The sequence below is a fragment of the Pleurodeles waltl genome, chromosome 9 (assembly GCF_031143425.1).
Source record: "Pleurodeles waltl isolate 20211129_DDA chromosome 9, aPleWal1.hap1.20221129, whole genome shotgun sequence".
NCBI classification, from domain to species: Eukaryota; Metazoa; Chordata; class Amphibia; order Caudata; family Salamandridae; genus Pleurodeles; species Pleurodeles waltl.
Genome location: NC_090448.1, coordinates 27429386 through 27447357, shown reverse-complemented (window position 1 = coordinate 27447357; position 17972 = coordinate 27429386). Strand labels below are relative to the sequence as shown.

The 17972-nt window shown below is 44.8% G+C and overlaps 1 protein-coding gene across 3 annotated transcripts in view; it reads right to left on the bottom strand.

The window, feature by feature from the left end:
• Positions 1-17972, bottom strand: part of LOC138258879 (laminin subunit beta-2-like) — a 431858-nt gene that overhangs the window by 188896 nt on the left and 224990 nt on the right. For all 3 annotated transcript variants that reach the window (XM_069206185.1, XM_069206187.1, XM_069206186.1), the window contains exons 15-17: positions 13639-13797; positions 8599-8726; positions 2477-2597 (exon numbers count right to left, since the gene is read on the bottom strand). In XM_069206185.1, coding sequence (XP_069062286.1) covers positions 2477-2597; positions 8599-8726; positions 13639-13797 — 408 coding nt within the window. The remainder of the gene's footprint in view (positions 1-2476; positions 2598-8598; positions 8727-13638; positions 13798-17972) is intronic.

Below are 17972 nucleotides of genomic sequence, written 5' to 3'. Positions count from 1 at the left end.
CAGGGCGCGCAAAAAGTTGCTTTCAAAATATGAGGGAGGCCTTCCTCTGCATCATGGGAGGCATGTCATTTTAGGTACATGCTGCAGTAGCCCATGTGCCTAGCAACTCTGAGAGTTGTAGGACTTCCCTTGTTCGCTAACTGATTCAGTAAATTTCGCTAGCTCATTTTTCTTACATTTCGCTGCATTCTCTCGTTATAGGGAGTGTTTTGATGTTGTCTTTGCCCTCTCTATCACATTCCAGTTCTTTGTTGGCTGGTACATTTTACCTTCTCTACTCCCGCTGTTTCTGCCAGTCATCAATCAATTAGTAGATTTGTAGAGCGCGACTTGTTACCCATGAGGGTATCCAGGCACTGCAGGGTCCAGATGATTAGCCGAATAGCCACATCTTCAGGGACTTTCAGAACTCTGGAAGAGATGGGGAGGACCGCAGTTATGAATTCCCGACCCCTGGCTTCTGACTGCATCGGATGATTCCCCGTAAGTCTTTCTTGCTCTTCACACCAGGCCCTGATATGGATTATTCCACCTCACAACCACATTAATTGTGGTGTGCCATAAATAGCACAAATATTGCTTGTAGCCTTTTTTCATAACTTAGCTGACTGTTTAAACCCCCACTGGAATGAGCCTGTTGGAGCTGTTCCTAGGAAGAGGCTTACACAGAGAAGGAGAGTTTTTGACACTCGCCTTTCTTCTTTACAGATCAGCGGTCTACTGGAAGAGGGGCTGGCTATTCATAAGACTCCACAATATAATGAGCTGCATCTACACACTTGTGTCTTGCAAAGACTTTTAAATCTTTTGAGGGGTCCCATAGTAGTGCCAGTTATCCTGCTCAAGCAGAATCAATTCCTAATAAGTAATTTCTCTCAGCTTTTACCACGCCCAATCCCCAAATCTGTATTGGCCTCAATATATCCAGGAACACCTGGATGTTTCATGGATTTGAAGTTAACATTTTTCATCTAATTGGAGGAAATCTTGAAAGACTGTGGAGCACAAAGATCAGCTGAAGAAGACTCTTTCCAGAGAATCAAATGTGAATATTTACTTTGTCACAAGAGAAAGATGTATATTCCTAATAGTTCTTTTGAGGAACAGGGGTCTCTTTGGGTCCAATGAAGCTCCTGTAGCTGGACATTTTAGAGGAAGGATGACTTATGATCATTGCAAGACAAATCTAGTGGCTAACTATTCGTAAAGATGTGAAGACATATGTGAAGGACTGTTCAATTTGTTCCCAAATGAAAGAGAGTCAAAGAACCAGGTAGTATATTCTGCCCACTTCTTAATCCAGATAAACCATGGATTAGAATTTTAATGGACTTTAGTATGGATCTACGCTTCTATTTCAATAATACAGATATGTGATGATTTACCAGTCCCTGTCTTACGTCGCTGTCTTCCTGCTTCTACTAACACATGTCCGTTTCCCTTTTTTACAGATCAGCCATCTAGTTCAAGAAGAACTGGGATGAAATATTAATCAGACTCAGCCAGTGTTTAAGAGTCTGTGAGTTCCTGGCAAATAATCCGTTATGCTTTGCAATGTAAGCTTTCCTGAGGAGGTTGGGTATTACACCACACAGCCAATGGATGAGCTAACAGAAAATACCCCTTCTGGGCAGGGAGTAAACACCCTTTACACATATTGTATAGAATTTATAACAGTTGGTCAGGTAGACAGCTGCATTAAGCCAGACCTAAAAATCTACATTGTAAAAATGAGAGTGGTCAATATGAAACGTGTAATTTTTTATGAGTGTTTTTATGTTTGAATGTTTAGATAAGCTTCAAAGGTGGGGTTAGTAGCATGCAATAGTTCCCTGCTTTTTCTGATGTTCACCAGTGCAATAAATTCACAGGATACCCTAAATGTTTTCTTATCGCCCAATGACAGTGAATTTCCAGGTGGAAAAGGTGCAGAACAAATATAGCTGAAAATCAAGTCCAGTCTAATTATTTAAATGAGAGCTGCAATTCTTCTTGGGTCCATCCTTTTCACAGCCCCAGCCCTCCCTAGCAATGCCCATTGTGGCATCACAACTAAAGTGTAACAAGTTGTTACAATACAGATGGCATTTTTCTATTACAGACCAGAGGTAAAGTCACAAATGGAAAGTACTAAGGAAATGACATACTAGGCAGGGGATGAAGGTACGCAGAACATGAGCATATGGCATGCCACAAAACTCTGTTTAGAAGATGGATGCTCAGGGCATTAGGCTCTCTTTCTCAGACTCCTGATAGTGTTAGCTGCCCGTCTTACAATTATGGGCGAAGATGAGAAGTGATAATGAGGGAAAAGAGCACTTGATACCTATTTAGGCCAGGCAGCTATTAAGTATTCTGATTTGCTGAGCCAACATCATTACATTCCATATTACATAAATAGTCATTCAGAATATATGATCTCCTTAATATTCTCTTGTTATTAACCTACATACTGTTGCCTAAAAAGGTTTCTTACCGAATCAATGAGCACATTGACGTTGGGCATCTTCTCGCGATAGCTGTAGCGGGTAAACTCCAGATGAATTGTGTAACTGATGCCACGTTCCAAACACACGGGTTGTGGCAGGACGAGGAATCTGCAAGAGAGGATACAGCTGGTCAGGTGGGAGGGCCAGAAACTTGTACAGAAGCACTACTTGGAGATTTAATGGTTCTGTGCAGCTCCTATGAATCAAGATCTTGGATTTAAAGTCTCTTTATAGGTGCAGTTTAGGAAAAAGCCAGGGGAGAGCAAGGTACTTTTCTGCACATTCGCCACCGGTGGGGAGCTGCACCAGATCCTGCACTGTTTAATAAGAACTTTACAGTGATTGGAGAAGGGAAGGAAAGCGTTGGCAAGGGCCGTAAATGGTTCATGTTGACACCAACTAAGCCCCCAATGACCATACAATGGTCTATTTGATTTTAATTGCAAACTTTGGCCCTCATATAGAATTGAGTGATAATGTTAAATCCTCTCATTCATTTTTCCTTTATTTTTATTTCATAGCAGGTATTTATTTAGCGTAGACCCAGTCCTGGAAACAGAGGTGTGTGTGGTGTAGGCGTAGCGCAGGCCTACGGTGTGCTGCATGAATGACACAGACACTCAGATTACATTGTAACTGGAGTGTGGGGTCGTGCGCCCAGCTCCCTTTAATTTGCAGAGTCACCTGACTGCCAGCAATTGTGCAGGGTAGGCGTGGGAATATGTGGAGGCCAGCCCTCTTGAAGATGTGGATGTACAGTGAGGTGTCCTCAGAAACATTACATTCCTCCCAAAAAACAATGAAAGATCAAAGAATCGAACAAGGAAATACAAAACAAAACTAAAAGGACAGCACTGTGAGTCTAGGGGTAGAGACTCTGGCGAGCATACATGCGGCCTATCGCTGGTTCTCCTGCTATGCCTTTGTTAAGTCGCTGTCACTAAGTCGGATGCGTGCCTTTTGTCACAACCAGTCATAGGAATCTTTGGTGATGTCTTCTGGTGTGATCAAACCTGACTAAGGACCATGGAGGGATCTTCTCTTCTGTGGAGGACTGGTCTTCAGTTTCACCTGTGTGAACCAGCGGGTCACTCCTTTCTTTTTATCTCTCTTGGTGCTTGGGCACGATACGGATGGGCCTCCGGGGTAGGAAGACATTGGCCCTGGTCACTTCATGGGTGGCAAGGCAGTCTGGTGTGGGGTAAATGACACATACACTCCTTCACTAGGGACCTTCTGTGGTCAGTGCAAGGTGGTCTGCCCTGCGGGGCTGAAGTCTTCTGTGGCAGGTAAGTTATCGTTGCGTGAGGGTGCAGGGGTGACGTGGCGGCATTGGGGTCTATCTATGGGTGCTGGTTCACAGAATAGGGTTTAGGCGACAAAGGTCTTGTTCCTGTTACCCCTCATTCTGTGCCTATTGTAACAATTTCAATTGGGTGAGAAATAAGCTGCTGCTGGAGGGTTTGCTCTGTACAGCTCCTGTGTAGTGCACCTCATTCACCACAAAACCCAGTGAAATGGCCAACAATTAAGTTCCAACATCCTACAGAGTGGGTTTCTATATCAGAACACAAGTGACAAGTGAGGTCAACGGCCAGATAAGGGATGCACCACATCAATACATTTAGGCGGTCATTCTGACCGCGGCGGGCGGCGGTCGCCGCCCGCCATGCGGTTACCGCCGAATGACCGCACCGCGGCGGTCATTCCAACTTTCCCGCTGGGCCGGCGGGCGACCGCCAAAAGGCCGCCCGCCGGCCAGCGGGAAAGCCCCTGCAACGAGGAATGGAGCCTGCGGAGTTGCAGGGGTGCAACGGGTGCACTGGCGGGAAGGGGGTCGGAATCCCCATGGCGGTGCTGCAAGCAGCGCCGCCATGGAGGATTCCCTGGGCCAGGGGAAAACCGGCGGGAAACCGCCGGTTCCCCTTTTCTGACCGCGGCTTTACTGCCGCGGTCAGAATAGCCCAGGAAGCCCCGCCAGCCTGTTGGCGGTGCTTCCGCCGCCCTCCGCCATGGCGGTCATGGACCGCCAGGGTCAGAATGACCCCCTTAGTGTACGTCGGTGGTGGGCTGATATGTGCTAATTCTCCCCTGCAGGTTCCCCTCCTGTACAGGTCAATGTACTTTGCGCCTGTCTCCCACATTCTTTACCCTGTATATTTGCTTCAGGCCATGGAGGAGTAGCAACTGTGTGGTGTGGTGTGTCAGAATCTGTGGTTGCCGAGGCAGGGTCACTAAGGATGATGATGTTAGTGCAGGCCCTTAGGGGAGTTTCCATATCAGCTCCTTCAAGGCCTGGCTGTGTCTTTTAAGCCTTGCTTTCTGAAGGGGGGCATGAAGGGGCATGATTAGGCGCAATATTGTCTTTACCCCCATTTAAGTTGGACGTTCCAACATAGGCCCTCATAAAGAACATGGCGGGATGCCCTGCCGCCAACCGTGCCTGCGGTCAATAAAAGACCGCCAGTGTTGGCGGCCGGCATCCCGCCATATAATGACGTATGGTGCCTTACCGCCATTGATGGCAGTGAGACCCGCCATGCACCATGCTGGCGGTCAGTGGCGGGGGTGGATGCTGCTCCACTCTCACCGCCACGTCACCCCCTACACCGCCACACCTATTATGAAGCAGTTTTAGGCGTGGCGGTGTATGGAGAGGCGGCGATGGCGGCGGAGCAGCATCCAGGGAGCCTGTTCCCTGCCAGAGCAGCACAACGGAAAAGGTAAGTGCTGCCTGAGAGGGAAGGGGGGAGGGGTGTGTGTGTGGGTGCATGGGGGTGTGCATGGGTGTCTGTGGAGGTGGGGTCTGGGTGCATGTGTGCATGTCCGTGAATGGGTGAATGGGTGAATGGGTGAATGTGGATGTGGAGGGTTGGGGTTTGGGGGGACCTGTATGTAGGGGTGGGGGATGGTGAGGGTCGGGTGGGGGGACTTACATGGGGTTTTTGGGGTGGAGGGTTGGTTTTCGCGGTTCAGGGTGGGGGCTGTTCTAGGGGCTTGGGGGGGTGGGTAGGTGTAGTGGGAAGGGGGGAAGGGCCAGGCATGTCACATACAGGTGACAGGAATTGCTATTCCTGTCACCTGTATGCATTCCGCCAGGGATTCCCTGGCGGGGTAATTCTCCAGGGAATCCCTGGTGGAATAGAGATCGTAATCCCACTGCCTGACCTGCCTCCACCGATGGGCCGAATGTGCTCACAGTCGGCTCGGCGGGAGACTGTGGCCTGGCGGTGGGTGGTAGTGAACTGGCTGCGCCCCTATGTTCAGAATATGGCGGTCTGCGCCGCCATGCCGTTGGGGGTAATGACCGCCATCGCTGGTGCGGCGGCCCAGACCGCCATGTTCATAATGACCACCATAATCTTTAGCACTCAGAAATGCTCCTGTAAAGAACATTTGGAACTGATCTTTGGAAGTTAGAAGCGTTAATCTTCAAACCCTGTTTGATACAAAAAATTGTCTAGAAACCATACAGGTGGTTACATTTTGGTGAACCATAATCTTTAATTCAGAACTATAAAAGTCAATAATATTTCTGACTGTTAGAAGCCCTGAAGAAGAACGATAAATAAATTATTCAAAGTCACGAAACGTGTTGGCCTTTCTTTTTTGTGTATTAATAAATTCTTAGGACACCAATTGCTAAACTAGATGCCACAAAAAATTTTTTTCAAGACTCTTTTCAAAAGAATTCTAAAAATAATTTTCATAATGAACATTTGATCATGTTAATAACATGTTTAGTTCTGCCCCAGTCATTTCAAAGGTGCAAGCTGATTCTCTGAGGTGCCAGCCATACCTGTGGATATCTCTGTCTTTGTAAAGAATGAGAAGCCGTATAAGGCAGGAGGCCCCTGTCTCATTCCAGTACTTGAAAGGGGAATATAAATGAAAAAAAGGTTCTGTGGGAGATCAGCTGGAGGTACAGCATTATAATTGGCTGAAGTTTGAGTCATATAAAGAGGATGATGGGTTGCAAAAGATGCTTGTTGGTTTACTATAGTATGTTACAGGGAGTGCAGAATTATTAGGCAAATGAGTATTTTGACCACATCATCCTCTTTATGCATGTTGTCTTACTCCAAGCTGTATAGGCTCGAAAGCCTACTACCAATTAAGCATATTAGGTGATGTGCATCTCTGTAATGAGAAGGGGTGTGGTCTAATGACATCAACACCCTATATCAGGTGTGTATAATTATTAGGCAACTTCCTTTCCTTTGGCAAAATGGGTCAAAAGAAGGACTTGACAGGCTCAGAAAAGTCAAAAATAGTGAGATATCTTGCAGAGGGATTCAGCACTCTTAAAATTGCAAAGCTTCTGAAGCGTGATCATCGAACAATCAAGCGTTTCATTCAAAATAGTCAACAGGGTCGCAAGAAGCGTGTCGAAAAACCAAGGCGCAAAATAACTGCCCATGAACTGAGAAAAGTCAAGCGTGCAGCTGCCACGATGCCACTTGCCACCAGTTTGGCCATATTTCAGAGCTGCAACATCACTGGAGTGCCCAAAAGCACAAGGTGTGCAATACTCAGAGACATGGCCAAGGTAAGAAAGGCTGAAAGACGACCACCACTGAACAAGACACACAAGCTGAAACGTCAAGACTGGGCCAAGAAATATCTCAAGACTGATTTTTCTAAGGTTTTATGGACTGATGAAATGAGAGTGAGTCTTGATGGGCCAGATGGATGGGCCCGTGGCTGGATTGGTAAAGGGCAGAGAGCTCCAGTCCGACTCAGACGCCAGCAAGGTGGAGGTGGAGTACTGGTTTGGGCTGGTATCATCAAAGATGAGCTTGTGGGGCCTTTTCGGGTTGAGGATGGAGTCAAGCTCAACTCCCAGTCCTACTGCCAGTTCCTGGAAGACACCTTCTTCAAGCAGTGGTACAGGAAGAAGTCTGCATCCTTCAAGAAAAACATGATTTTCATGCAGGACAATGCTCCATCACACGCGTCCAAGTACTCCACAGCGTGGCTGGCAAGAAAGGGTATAAAAGAAGGAAATCTAATGACATAGCCTTCTTGTTCACCTGATCTGAACCCCATTGAGAACCTGTGGTCCATCATCAAATGTGAGATTTACAAGGAGGGAAAACAGTACACCTCTCTGAACAGTGTCTGGGAGGCTGTGGTTGCTGCTGCACGCAATGTTGATGGTGAACAGATCAAAACACTGACAGAATCCATGGATGGCAGGCTTTTGAGTGTCCTTGCAAAGAAAGGTGGCTATATTGGTCACTGATTTTTTTTTGTTTTGTTTTTGAATGTCAGAAATGTATATTTGTGAATGTTGAGATGTTATATTGGTTTCACTGGTAATAATAAATAATTGAAATGGGTATATATTTTTTTTTGTTGAGTTGCCTAATAATTATGCACAGTAATAGTCACCTGCACACACAGATATCCCCCTAACATAGCTAAAACTAAAAACAAACTAAAAACTACTTCCAAAAATATTCAGCTTTGATATTAATGAGTTTTTTGGGTTCATTGAGAACATGGTTGTTGTTCAATAATAAAAGTAATCCTCAAAAATACAACTTGCCTAATAATTCTGCACTCCCTGTATAAGTTGAGTATGTGCTGGTGGTATGTTATATGTACTGCTGTTGAAAAAAACTGGGGTTCCCAATCTGACAACTAGGAATTATTCTAGCATGTGAATCTATGGAAGATCCAATACTGGAGAATCAATGTTTTTTTAGAGCAGATTTAATGGTGAGGTACATTTGAATATTCCAATCTAAACTGTAAGAGTAATTTCCAAAGGAAGGGTAGATTGTTTACCTGAAATTTGCATGATATTGAAGTATGTTTTTTGAAATGCTAAGGATTTGTTTATCTATTCTGTGGAACGTTTCACATATATTTGAATGTTTGCAGGAAGACTGAAGCACAGAATCCCATTAATGCTCTGGTGTTCTGCTTGTGCCATAGTCATGGCTCACAGAGTTTAAATAAGATCTTCTGGGAACAGAAGAATTGTGGTGAAGGGTGACTGGGTCCTTCTGCTCCATCAGCACCAGGAAAAGAGAGTAATTTCTCTGTTTGACACTGATGTGGCACAACTCATAGGTCTTGTTCTTAAATACTGCACACATACCTAGCACCGGGCGGCAGGGACGTAGTCATCAGGTCGTCAGCAGGGATGGTATTACCACAGGGGCTGCTGGTAGGGATCGGTCCTGGGCGTATTATAGACACTTTCACTTCCTCCCATTTCTCAGGGAACTAAAAATTTATAAGCATATACATTTTAGTAGTCTTCCCTTGGCATTACCAGATGCTACCACAACTGAAGGGCAATTAAGCATCAACAAACTTAGATTAAGACAGCCTTACTTACCTCTAACCCTATTTTCGAACTTCCCCAGAGTCAAATGTTTGTTTCTGGTGCTATTTAATGGCAAACCTCAGAAAAGCTATTAAAATAGTTTTCTTCCTTTATCTATTTACATCTTCACAGGCTCCACATGTGTTGATACCCACAGAGAGAGATGTATTATTGGCCAGTTGCAAGTGGACCTCGATTGGTTGACTACTCTTCATTAGACAGTCTGGTTCACTCTTGAACAAGAACTCTAAATCTGGACACCATGGTAACTGTGTGACATCATCATGGGGTGTTAAAGGGTATGTGATGCAACTTCTGCCATCTCTCCCATTTTTGGTAAGCAATATCCATAATTTATGGCAACAATCAAATGTAGAGAGTTGATTGGGCAGTTTGAGAAAGAGAAGAGCTCTGTAATTTTGAAAAATCTTTTGAGTGAGTGTGAAATGATTGGCATATTCGATGACATGATATCACTTCGCTTTAGACATCAATGACCAAAGGAGGATGACATCAGTGAACTGGGAAAGAAAGTTAAAATATATATAAAATAAATAAAAAAATAGTAAATCCTCACTAACGTAATCGCATAGCTTTCAAAACTATTGGAGCAGTCACTTTGATGAGTCTAAAATGGCTCCTCTTTGCTACTCAAGAGGTGATTAGGATGGCTCTCCTTTTGGTGGGGTGACTTTTTGAAGCCGCTAGAGCTCCCAAAAGCTCTTTTGACTAACTAAGATCTCTGAACATAGACACATTTAGGCCCTTATTTACGGGGTTTTGGCGTAGGGCAGCGATACAAGTCTTCTTGCTGTGCTGCCCTACGCCAAGGTGAAAGGGTAGGAATCCATCGTTTTTATGCAATATGATGAATTCCTGTCCTTTCCCCCTGTGCTAGTGCTGTTTGGGCAGCCTAGCGCCAATACAGGCACCCTTGTACCATGGGACCTACCTTCCTACACAAAAACAATCCTGATTGTGTGTGAAGAATGCAGCACACACGGAAAGACGAAATAACAAGGAACAGTCAAAATATTTCTCCTTGTTACGCCTCACCTTGGGAGGCGTAAGGTTCCGGCGCTTCCCCAGGTTTGCGTGATTCAGTAAATCTGGGGCAGCATCAAAATCCATGGGTGTTGCATGGAAAAACCCATCGCCAAGCCCATGGAACGTCTCCCTGGTACAGAGTAAGGAAACGCAATGACTTGTGGTGCATTGTCTTACTCCATATCTACAAGGCCATTCAAAACCATGCAAAGTGGCTTTGCGTGGCCTCATAGACATGCTTGAGAGGCTTGCGCCACCGAAACGTCACAAAATGTGATACTCTGACTGAGCACGCCTCTCATAAATAAGCCTCTTAGTGTTCAGGTCATGTACTATGTAACCAGAGATGTGACATTAAGCCTTATCTTAAGTGAGAGCTCAATCAGACCTCCAAATGTGTGACCCTCCCTCGAAGCGACTGAAACTTTACGTCCATGAAAGAAAGAGTTGGTGTGATTTATAAAAAAGGAGGTCACTCCACCCTAAGTGATTATATTTCAGCAGATGTACCACTATTATGACATTGTGCAGCTATTTCTGTTTTATCAGAGGCGGAGGGACAAGATGCACAGGGACATTTGAAGCTGACTAGTACGAGGATCTGTGCAAAATGCTGGACACCTGGTGACAGACATACTGCCACATCAGAAAGGGAATCCCTGCTAGAAAAATATAATTTGATTACCGGACCAAATTCTATGTCAAGTGTCCATTTGAGATCTTTGATGCTCTCTCAGTGGAGCAACATGAGGGATAGTGAGTCCTGATGTCTGACATTTTAGGCAGAGAGGCACAAAGATCAGACTAAATTTCATGCATGACAGGTGGCAAAAAAATTACAGTGGAATTCTGTGGATAATACAAAAGGCCATATCTAGACCTGAGATAATCTGAAACCAGACTCTGGAATTGCCCTTCTGATATTCATGAGCCATGTAGAGTAATCACATCCCATGCCATTGATTTTTAACAACAGATTCATGCAGTTTTATTCAATGATGGATAAATGCCAGGTTGCTCACAACCAGGTCAACGTATAAAAAGCGATACCGAGAGTGTAGAAGACCGGTTCCAGCGCGTCTGCCATTCCTGGGAGCTCCGGAGAAGAATTCCGTGAGACTCACGGTGAGAGTGACAAGACTGTCCAGTGACAATGGCAGTAACTTCCCTGCTCAGGTTCATGTGGGGGAGCAGCACTCAGCTCTCCCGGCCAAGGAGGAGCAGAACCACTTCTCCTCTTCCCAGAGGAGAACTCAAGATGACGCTTGCTATTCCGAACCATTGCATGTGAGAGTCGTGAGCCGGAGTAGTGGTGCTGACTCTGTGGAGGTGTGGAGTCACACATGAATTTAGAAGAGGTCCAGGCTCTCTGGTAGGTTTGTGTTTGGGCCGGTGTGGCACCTCAGAGGTGCCACAGGAAGACCCAGTGGGACAGAAGTGGGCATGCAGTGGTGATTCTTCCACCTGTCTGGGTGTCCCAAGAAGAAGCAGGGCAGCAGAGCATGTCAATACTTTACAAGTTCTTTTTTAATACATCCCTAGGAACACAGGTGGCTTATCTCGTTGCTGCAGGCCCCCTCTGAGGACAGCAATAGGCACAGAAGATAATGAGAGAAGAAGAAGAGGTCAAGACAGAGTGGATGTTGATTGCCTTTGATGGATCTGAGATGCAGAAACAACCAGGAGGAAACAAGCGCTTCTGGGCACAAACAGGATCTTAAACATTTTTCAGATGTCTACAAGAGAATTCAACAGTGGAGGTGGCAGGAGCGCCAGTAAATACCTCAAGTTGGTGAATGAGGGTCCTGTGGCATTTGTTTAGCACCTTTGCCTTACAGGGGTCTTTTACTTGGGTAAGATGTGTGTTTACTGAGCCCGATTCAGCCTGTGAGTATCACACATGTATACAGAGCAGCAAGGCTGCAGAGGAGGTGGCTGGCAGACCATGAAATGCTGTTGATTTCCTATCTGTATGTGTCACCATCCATGACTTGAGAAGATGCTGTATGCAGTAGTTGCTTTGTGACTTGGACTGTTAAATCATGTTCTAATCTGTTCTTGATGACACAATGCTTGCCCACTCTTCTCATTTCTCCTGTTGATTATAAAACACTGAAGGATTCTGTGATAAACGGCAACATTTTCATTGGTTTTACTAAGGTTCTTAACACAAAGTGACAATATCTAGTTTCAAATGCATACAATTGTTCTTGTCTCAAGTGCAATTTAATTCAGAGAGGGCACAAGACGTGATATTTTCATTGTTTATCTGAACATCTTCATTTATTTCTTCACTTGAATCACTGGTTCTCATATCTTCATTCATTAATTCACATTTTTCCAGGAACAGCCGTCACATGCATCCTAGTTATACAAACTCCTTGTCCAACTCTCAAATTGTGCCTTGAGAAAATGTTTTATGACACATTAACCAGCACTCTCCAACTTTCTGCCTTCAGTTCTGAGGTCAGCTTGGAGGTAAGATCCTTCTTTGCAGTAAGTCATCTTTTTGTTCTCTATGTGGCAAACACAACAGGATGAGTGAAAGAGAGGTGCCAGTAGTTACCTTTGTAGGGAAGTCCTCAGCTGATTCACTTGGCATTTCTGGGTGTTACTCATGTTGTGTTGACTTCAGGGACCTTCTGTAAGACGGTACGGGGACCACATTACTTATCTTCCAAATCACATGGACATTTCAGCTTCAAGACTTCCTTACGCTTTGTAACCATCAAAGATTGATTTTGGTCAAACCTCTTCTTCTTTAGCTCCTCAGTATCATGAATGTTCTTCATCTTGTTCATCAGCTGGGCCACCACATCATTATTCAGGAAACTCATGTATTTTATATCCTCAAAGTAGTTCAAAGGGACTGGTCACCACCACCAGTGCCCCAGGACCAAAACACTATTGTACTCCAAAGGCTATTCATGGTAGTCCTTTTACAAACTTGAGTCTTCAGCCCTACTGAGTATGCAATGCTTTTTACAGGAAGGGATATGGTTAGTAACATACATGTCATAGTAAATAACACCACCTAACCTCAATGTTCAGCCAGAGATATATATTCAAAGACAATGATGTGAAAATAACTGGCTTAAGGGTTCCCAAACAGAGGGAGGAGAGCATACTAAATTTTGTGAGCATCAAGATAACAATGGGACTTTGTCCAGGTTATAGAGATCCTGAGATTAAATACATGGCAGCCACAGTTCACCATCAACGATGTCCTCCTCGGGTTCTCAAAATGTTTAAAGTCCTCAGCAATGGTTTGCCATTTTCACTTTTGTTTGTGGGTGGTGTAGGGATTACATTTTGACTTCTACGTTTAGCAGAGACATATTACTGTGTGAAACTGAGACCCCAAGCTCTGCAGAGATGTACATGTCACCCTCATGGAGGATGTCTGGTGTGTATGAGGAGCATCCAGAAATGTCAGCGATGATCAAACATTTTTAGTTGAGTGAGGCATAGACTTGAAATATTTGGTTCATTTCTAGATAACCCTAGATCAGATATAACATATGAAGACCATGTATCAAAGCCTTCTGAATAGCCCACCGACCAAGCCCCTTCTGGTGCAAGATGTTTGTTAAACAGTGATCCAAAAGTGAGCTCTACACTGATCAAAAAAGTGTGTAGTGTTAGAATGAAGGAAGCCCCAGCAAAGTAGGTACATTTAGAGATAGGACTGAAACCCCCATTTGAGAGTACTACAATGTAAGGAGACGGATCTTGGACTTACACAGTAGTGTTAATATTCACCTTAGATTCATAGCGGATTACGATGTCATATTCCATGGAAAAGGGGATATTGTTGATCTGGAATTCCAAAACACCTCCTTCAGGGACCCTGGCAAATCCAGTGCCAGTCCATGTAGCGTGACGGCCCACAGGGTATTCCCGCTCCACCACCGTGCAGCCCTAGAAAGAGACGAATAAAAAGAGATAATGCAATACGGCATAGATCGTTGAGATAAGTAAGGGGCAGTCACCAAGTGGGAAGTGATTCATTGGCATCCATTATTTTCATGGAATCAGCTGTTGTGCCTGAAATTATTCATTTTATATATATATGTCAAGGGACAATGGAAATTGGATATTACAGATCTAGTAAACTAATGTGTGCGTGCAGAAACCAACAGTGAGTTTATGTTGGTTTGGCATGCGGTGATTGGTCACCAGAAGGTTGCAGTCAGTTACTGCTTTGCAGGGCCAGCCATATGCACACACTGGGCTCACAGCTCAATGATAACCGCAATCACAGTGCCTAAATAAGTCAATTAACCTCTATATGTTTTCGAGCATGGAGCATTATCCAACATATGCCTGTGAGTGCCTCTTGTTTCTCACTTGTGGTGCCTTCCTCATACCTGGCCTGTGTCACAATAGCCACTTCAAAAGAGGACGTTTAGTGGCTGTTTCAAGATTTATAGCTTTAGCAGTTTTCTGAGAGTTAGTAAGTGTGTTGGGTCCTCATGTGGCTGTGAACTTTATTTAAAGGCACAGGAGAGCCACTGTGCGGGATGTACTTCAGAGTGGGTTTCAAACGTGCTTTACATGGAATCAGCCATAAGAACATGGAGTCAGCCATTGTTTTGATACATATGTGCGTTATGTATGTAGAAGCGAGCATTGAGCAGAGTCAGCCATTCTTCATTTAGAGGGTTTAATGGCTGATTTGAAGCTGCATATTATACCTGTGTATAGAATGAGGTCTGCATATAGCATCAAGCACTGAAGTTGCCATTGCTTATATGTAGTCACCATTGTTTACGTGAAGTTGGCTATTTCTTACATGAAGTCGCCATTGCTTACATGATGTCGGCCATTAATTATGTGAAGTCAGCATTGCTTACGTGAATTCATCTATTACTTACATGAAGTCACCATTGCTTACATGATGTCGGCCATTAATTGTGTGAAGTCAGCATTGCTTACGTGAACTCAGCTATTACTTACATGAAGTCGCCATTGCTTACATGATCTCTGCCATTAATTATGTGAAGTCAGCATTGCTTACGTGAAGTCAGCTATTACTTACATGAAGTCGCCATTAATTATGTGAAGTCAGCATTGCTTACGTGAAGTCAGCTATTACTTACATGAAGTCGCCATTGCTTACATGATGTCGGCCATTAATTATGTGAAGTCAGCATTGCTTACGTGAAGTCAGCTATTACTTACATGAAGTCGCCATTAATTATGTGAAGTCAGCATTGCTTACGTGAATTCAGCTATTTCTTCCATGAAGTCGCCATTGCTTACATGATGTCGGCCATTAATTATGTGAAGTCAGCATTGATTACGTGAAGTCAGCTATTTCTTAGCCATTGCTTTTCAGCTAGTACTTACATGAAGTCCCCATTGCTTACATGATGTCAGCCATTAATTATGTGAAGTCAGCATTGCTTACGTGAAGTCAGCTATTACTTACATTGAGTTGCCATTGCTTACATGATGTCGGCCATTAATTATGTGAAGTCAGCATTGCTTACGTGAAGTCAGCTATTACTTACATGAAGTCACCATTGCTTACATGATGTCGGTCATTAATTATGTGAAGTCAGCATTGCTTACGTGAAGTCAGCTATTACTTACATGAAGTCGCCATTGCTTACATGATGTCGCCCATTAATTATGTGAAGTCAGCATTGATTACGTGAAGTCAGCTATTTCTTAGCCATTGCTTTTCAGCTAGTACTTACATGAAGTCCCCATTGCTTTCATGATGTCGGCCATTAATTATGTGAAGTCAGCATTGCTTATGTGAATTCAGCTATTACTTACATGAAGTCACCATTGCTTACATGATGTCAGCCATTAATTGTGTGAAGTCAGCATTGTTTACGTGAAGTCAGCTATTACTTGCATGTAGTCGCCATTGCTTACATGATGTCGGCCATTAATTATGTGAAGTCAGCATTGATTACGTGAAGTCAGCTATTACTTACATGAAGTCGCCATTGCTTGCATGATGTCGGCCATTGATTATGTGAAGTTAACATTGCTTACGTGAAGTCAACTATCACTTACATGTAGTCGCCATTGCTTACATGATGTCGGCCATTAATTATGTGAAGTCAGCATTGATTACGTGAAGTCAGCTATTACTTGCATGTAGTCGCCATTGCTTACATGTCGGCCATTAATTATGTGAAGTCAGCATTGATTACGTGAAGTCAGCTATTACTTGCATGTAGTCGCCATTGCTTACATGATGTCGGCCATTAATTAGGTGAAGTCAGCATTGATTACGTGAAGTCAGCTATTACTTACATGTAGTCGCCATTGCTTACATGATGTCGGCCATTAATTATGTGAAGTCAGCATTGCTTACATGTAATCAGCTATTACTTACATGAAGTCGCCATTGCTTACATGATGTCGGCCATTGATTATGTGAAGTCAGCATTGATTACGTGAAGTCAGCTATTACTTACATGTAGTCGCCATTGCTTGCATGATGTCGGCCATTGATTATGTGAAGTTAACATTGCTTACGTGAAGTCAACTATTACTTACATGAAGTCACCATTGCTTACATGATGTCGGCCATTAATTATGTGAAGTCAGCATTGATTACGTGAAGTCAGCTATTACTTGCATGTAGTCGCCATTGCTTACATGATGTCGGCCATTAATTAGGTGAAGTCAGCATTGATTACGTGAAGTCAGCTATTTCTTCCATGAAGTCGCCATTGCTTTCATGATGTCGGCCATTAATTATGTGAAGTCAGCATTGCTTACGTGAAGTTAGCTATTACTTACATGAAGTCGCCATTGCTTGCATGATGTCGGCCATTAATTATGTGAAGTCAGCATTGCTTACGTGAAGTCAGCTATTACTTGCATGTAGTCGCCATTGCTTACATGATGTCGGCCATTAATTATGTGAAGTCAGCATTGATTACGTGAAGTCAGCTATTTTTTCCATGAAGTCGCCATTGCTTTCATGATGTCGGCCATTAATTATGTGAAGTCAGCATTGATTACGTGAAGTCAGCTATTACTTACATGTAGTCGCCATTGCTTACATGATGTCGGCCATTAACCCCTTCCCTGCCACGGACGTAATGGTTACGTCCATGGCAGCGCCCGTGTGGCGCCATGGACGTAACCATTACGTCCTGGGACTGGCAGTCGGGGGAAGCGCTAGCGCTTCCCCCGAGGGCCGCCCCCCAACACCCCCAGGCCAGGGCTGAAAGGGGAATCCCTTCCCCTTTCACGCCCACCCCCCCCCCCACCCTCCCCCCCATGACGTCAGCGCGCGATTGCGCGCTGATTTCAGGGAAAGGGGGAAAGACGCGCTGGAAGCCATTTGCTTCCAGCGCGTCTAAGGGAGAAGGTGAGTTTTTCACCTTCGTGCGGGTGCTCTCAGAGAGGCATCGAGGGAAAGGAAAGGGTTTTCCTTTCCCTCGATGTCTCTTTGAGCATTCCTGCTGCCCGATCGCGATGCGATCGGGCAGCAGGAATGCCCACTAGACACCAGGGATTTCAGTATGTGTGTGTGTGTGTGTGAATATTAGTGTAGGGGAGCGACCCCTTGGGCAAGGGTCGCTCCCCTTTGGGGGCACATGCATTTTACGTCGTTTCTGCCCCCCCTGGGGGCAGATTGGCCCTATTTTTAGGCCGATCTGCCCCCAAGGGGGGCAGAAAGCCACTAGACACCAGGGATTTTATTGTTGCTTTGTATTTTTTGTGTTGGGGGGCGGCCCCTTGGGCAAGGGTCGCTCCCCTTTGGGGGCACATGTATTTTACGTCGTTTCTGCCCCCCCTGGGGGCAGATTGGCCCTATTTTTAGGCCGATCTGCCCCCAAGGGGGGCAGAAAGCCACTAGACACCAGGGATTTTATTGTTGATTTGTATTTTTTGTGTTGGGGGGCGGCCCCTTGGGCAAGGGTCGCTCCCCTTTGGGGGCAAATGTATTTTACGTCGTTTCTGCCCCCCCTGGGGGCAGATTGGCCCTATTTTTAGGCCGATCTGCCCCCAAGGGGGGCAGAAAGCCACTAGACACCAGGGATTTTATTGTTGATGTGTATTTTTTGTGTTGGGGGGCGGCCCCTTGGGCAAGGGTCGCCCCCAGGGGCCCTCATGTA